Source organism: Gekko japonicus, unplaced genomic scaffold (assembly GCF_001447785.1).
Source record: "Gekko japonicus isolate JY-2015 unplaced genomic scaffold, Gekko_japonicus_V1.1 scaffold1377, whole genome shotgun sequence".
NCBI classification, from domain to species: Eukaryota; Metazoa; Chordata; class Lepidosauria; order Squamata; family Gekkonidae; genus Gekko; species Gekko japonicus.
This window is the reverse complement of record NW_015164227.1, coordinates 374,749-379,540: the sequence shown is the minus strand read 5'-3', so window position 1 is coordinate 379,540 and position 4,792 is coordinate 374,749. Positions and strand designations below refer to the sequence as shown.

General features: G+C 49.1%; 1 protein-coding gene across 1 annotated transcript in view; it reads left to right on the top strand.

The window, feature by feature from the left end:
• The window catches only part of STAR (steroidogenic acute regulatory protein), a 12,657-nt gene that overhangs the window by 6,984 nt on the left and 881 nt on the right, over positions 1 to 4,792 (top strand). The window contains 5 exon segments of the mRNA XM_015408566.1: positions 1 to 115; positions 1,562 to 1,716; positions 1,718 to 1,744; positions 3,205 to 3,298; positions 4,732 to 4,788. The exon segment at positions 1 to 115 is cut by the window's left edge and continues 37 nt beyond it. Of these exon segments, the coding sequence (XP_015264052.1) occupies positions 1 to 115; positions 1,562 to 1,716; positions 1,718 to 1,744; positions 3,205 to 3,298; positions 4,732 to 4,788 (448 nt within the window).

The following is a 4,792-nucleotide window of genomic DNA, read 5'->3' as shown; positions in this document are numbered from 1 at the left end:
GAAAGTCTTTCGGCTGGAGGTGGTGATGGACCAACCCATGGATTGCCTCTACACCGAGCTGGTGGAGAAGATGGAGCAGATGGGCAACTGGAACCCAAATGTCAAAGAAATCAAGGTGAAAAAAACAAGAGGGTCTACGGCCGGGGAGGAAATGCATTCTCAGAAATGAGGAACCATGTCACTGTAGGGTTGCCAACAGCAGGAGAAAGAAACATCCTGCCCCTTTAATAGAGGCTTAATGTACAGGAAAGGGCAGGTGGAGATTTCCGTGGCCAGGACAGAACTAACGCCACGAATAAACAGCATCCCACTGAACCGCCATTAAAGGGACAGAGCACTTTTCCCTCCAGGCTGTTGGCAACCTAGTGCCACGGGGTTGGCCATTCAGCTCTGCAAGGACTATTGAGCATAGGTTTTTGCTGTTGTGGGGCTTTTGATAAAGTAGCACAGCACCATCTAGAGGCAAAGGTCATGGGTTGACAGGGCCAAGGTTTTCAGTTGCTTCATCTCCTCTTAGCACAGGTCAGCACATCGTTTCCACTAGAATGGAAATGGAGACTTAGAGTAATAATTAAACCAAGCAAACGGTTAAAATTTCAAATCCATGAAGCTTTCATATTCTGAAATAGGAAATTTTAAAATTAAACAATGGGAAAAGATCAGTCTGGGCTCAAGCTCAAGCACATAACCACCTCTCTAAAAAGGAGCTTCCACTCAGTTGTCAAGCGCATGCTTTGCGGCAAAACCTCAGGTTTGATTGTTAGCATCACTACATAGATACATCTGAAGCTGCCTCCGATGGAATGAGACCCTGGGTCCATCCAGGTCGGTATTGTCTTCTCAGACTGGCAGCAGCTCTCCAGGGTCTCAGGTGGAGGTCTTTCACATCACAAACTATCTGATTCTTTTCAGTAGAGACACCAGGGATTGAGCCTGGGGCCTCCCTGCAGGTCAAGCAGATGCTCTGCCAGTTGAGCCCCAGCCCTCTCCAGTTAAAAGGATCGTGTGGAACAGATTTTGAGGAATATTTTTCTGTGCCTCAGACCAAATGGGGTGCCACTCAGAGTAAACAATATCGAGCTAGACTGACCTGTGGCCCACGTGGGCATACTAAGTCACATTCCAGGATTTGCTCATTTCTCTGCTTATCATTGCCTCCCCTGTCTTTTCTGAGCCTGTCTTGACAGGAAACCTCGAAATAGTAGCAGAGGAGGGAGACGTTCATTGTGCAAAGCAGTCTCTAAGCCTGGAGAACAGGCAGAATGTTTTCCTGCCCCTTGAAACACACAAAAATTAGGGTTGCCAACTTCCAGGTGGGCCCTGGAGTTCTCCCAGAATTACAACCGACCTCCAGGCTACATAACTCAGTTCCCCTGGAGAAAAGGGCAGCTTCAGACCATATACTCTATGGCATCACATCCATGCTAAGCTCCCCCCCAAGCTCCGCCCCCAAATATCTAGGAATTTCCCAATCCAGAATTGCCAACCCTGGGCTTGCCCTCCCTCCCTGCTTGATGTGAAATAACTAATTTGCGTTCCTGTCTTGGCAACCTTGATGTAGATACTTCAGAAAATCGGCAAAGACACTGTGATCACCCATGAAACCGCAGCCGGCACCCCTGGCAATATAGTTGGCCCCCGAGACTTTGTGAGTGTCCGCTGCTCGAAGAGGCGAGGCTCGACGTGTGTGCTCGCTGGCATGTCCACGGCCTACGCCTATGCCAGAACAGAAAGGGGTCGTCAGGTAAATGGCTTTACAAAAAAAATGACTGCCTTAACTCATGGCCTCCGACATTTCCTGGTGGAAATCAGGAATGCTTACAGAACATATTGGTTCTCATCCCCAGGATCTCTGTGCGAGTCCTCTGCCTCCAGTATTATCTATCCAGTATTACATATGACCGAAGGGTCTGTTCTGCCTTCCATATTTATTGTCTAGGGTTGCCAGCCTCCAGGTGTGGCCTGGAGATCTCTTGGCATTACAGCTGAACTCCAGACAACACAGGTCAGTTCCCCTGGAGAAAATGGCTGTTTTGGTGGGTGGACTCTGTGACACTGTACCCTGCGGAGCTCCCTCCTTACCAAAACATCATGTTCCCCAGGATGAACCCCTTCCCCAATCTCTGGAAATTTCTCAGCCTGGAATTGATAACCCTATATCATAGCCTGCTTACTTTAAAGTAAAGTATGCATTCCCCCCCCTTCTGGTTAGAGATACATTAAATAGTTATCCTTACAATATGTTCTGTTTCAACAGTTCAGACGTAAATAATAAGGTTCTGCCGTTCCTCTTGTACATCAATTGCCTGTTGCAACATCTAAGAGCAGAGCAAATATTCCCATATCAGTTGTACATATTTGTTCAACAAATGTTTGAAATTTCTCACACTAAAGCGCTTAAGAATTCTTATCACCACTTTTGATTGATGATACTTCACAACCATGGGTTTGTACAAAGCAAAGAATTATGTCTTACGGCAACTGCTGCAAATGGCGGCCCCGTGTCTAATTCTCCTCACCTGTTCTTTAATGCATCCACCCACTTTTATCCCACACTTCCTCCAAGGAGCTCAAGGTTGATATATATTTATGGCTCTTCACTTTCCCATTTTATCCTCACAACAAACTTGTGAAGGAGGATTGGCTGTGAGAGTGATTGGCCCAGGGTCACTCGATGACCTTCATGTCTTTGTAGGGATTGGAACCCAATTCTCACTGGTCTTAGTCCCACAAAGTAACCACTATACCTGTCTGGCTGGCAGTTTCATCTACAGCCCTGTATCTGTAGAGTGGCTTGAAGGCTGGGGTTTTATGCAAATACATTTCTAGCGGTTAGGGTAGCCACCACATTCCAATGTGATACATCAGGGGTACTTAGTCCATTGCTCATGGAGAGCCATTTTCACAAGACCACATTTACTGAGGCCTGCACAGCAGTGAGGCTCACCGTTTACCCTTTCCTCTGGCAGCAGCTGCTGTTCCAAGGGGGCAACCACCTGCCAACCACAAGCCCGATTGAACAATGGCCTTGCCCACTTTCCGGAACCATGGGGAACAGTGCTCAGGAGAGGGAGGGGGAGAGAGAGAGAGAGAGAGAGACTTGGCATGGGGCTGCTCTGAATTCTGGTGCTCTAGAACTTTAAAATAACATGGCATAGACTTTCGAATAGTCTGCTAATGTGTTACTGCCCTGTGTTTTTGCAGAGCTGAGAATGGACCCACGTGTATGGTTCTTCGACCACTCACAGGAGATCCCTCCCAGACCAAACTGACCTGGCTTCTGAGCATCGATTTAAAGGTAAGTGTACCTGATGAACTATAAAATGGCTGCCTAAACGACTTTCCCTTGCAAAGTGGATGAAGTTACAGTTGTCTCCTGGAGCACCAGCTGAAGGCACCTGGGGTGGGCAACCTCCAGGTGGGGGTCTGGAGTCCTCCCAGGATTACACCTCATCTTCAGACTACAGAGATCACATCTAGGGTTGCCAGCCCACCCCCCACTCCCCGCCACCGGCAAGGGATGGGAGGGTTGCCAGCTCCAGGCTGGGAAACTCCTGGAGATCTGGGGGTGGAGCCTGGGGAGGACAGGGGACCTCCGTGGGGTGCAGCGCCATAGAGCCCACCCTCCAAAGCATCCATTTTCTCTCCAGGGGAACTGATCTCTGGATAAGCTGTGATTCTGGGGGACTCCGAGTCCTACCTGCAGGCTGGCATCCCTAACTCTGGAGGGAAAAGCAGCTTTGGAGGGCAGACTTCATGGAATCACATCCCTGCTGAGTGCCCTCCCTTCCCTAAACTCTGCCCTTCCCAGGCTGCACCCCCCCCCAAATCTCCAGGGATTCCCCAACCCCAAGCTGGCAACGCTGGTCACCACCCATGCAGTGATGCCGCCTGTACTGAGCTTGCACATCAAAGACCTTTAGCCACTGTAGCTATTGTACTGGTCTGCTAACTCTTCAGGCCACTATCCACGGCACGCTTTGCCCTTTCCCAAGATTTGCATGGGTTAACGTGGCTTGTTAAAACCGCCCCCACGTCAGAGCAGCAACCTGAAAAAAATCGTTAGAAAATAAGCACACTTTGGGATATCATAATATGATTTGTGACACACACACCCCCACACACACACCAGTGGATAAGCTCTTAAGTGCACTCTTCAGTGAACATTGAGGGATAATTCAGATTCAAAAAATCTCACCTTGAAGGGCCCACTTAGTATTGTTGGCCACTTTCACATATGCTCCCAAGAATGTGGGAGTCACTGCTGGGAGCACATGGGATGGGGTCTTTTGGTTGCATGCACTGTGTGCCCTTGCACAATTCTGGCAGGACAGACACTAGGATGAATATCTGAAGCGCAGGCACTGGGTAATGCACGAGAACATAAGCCACTCCAGACATGCGCCTGATTACACATGAACACACATGCAGTTGCCTTATACTGAAACAATCTGTCCGCCGATCAAGGTCAATAATTGTCTGCTCAGACTGGCAGCAGCTCTCCAGGGTCTCAGGCGGAGGTCCTTCACAACATCTGCTTCCAGACTCTTTAAATGGAGATGCCAGGGACTGAACCGGGGACCTTCTGCATGCTCAGCAGATGTTCTACCACTGAGCCGCAGCCCCTCCCCCAGATGATTAGACATCATTCATTGGCTTTGACCGAGCTGCAGAGTTGTAAATCTTTACCCTAGGCTCTTAACAGTGTCTTTTTTCCCCCCTTGCCCCCAGGGATGGCTGCCCAAGACACTCATCAACCAGGTCCTCTCCCAAACCCAAGTGGATTTTGCCA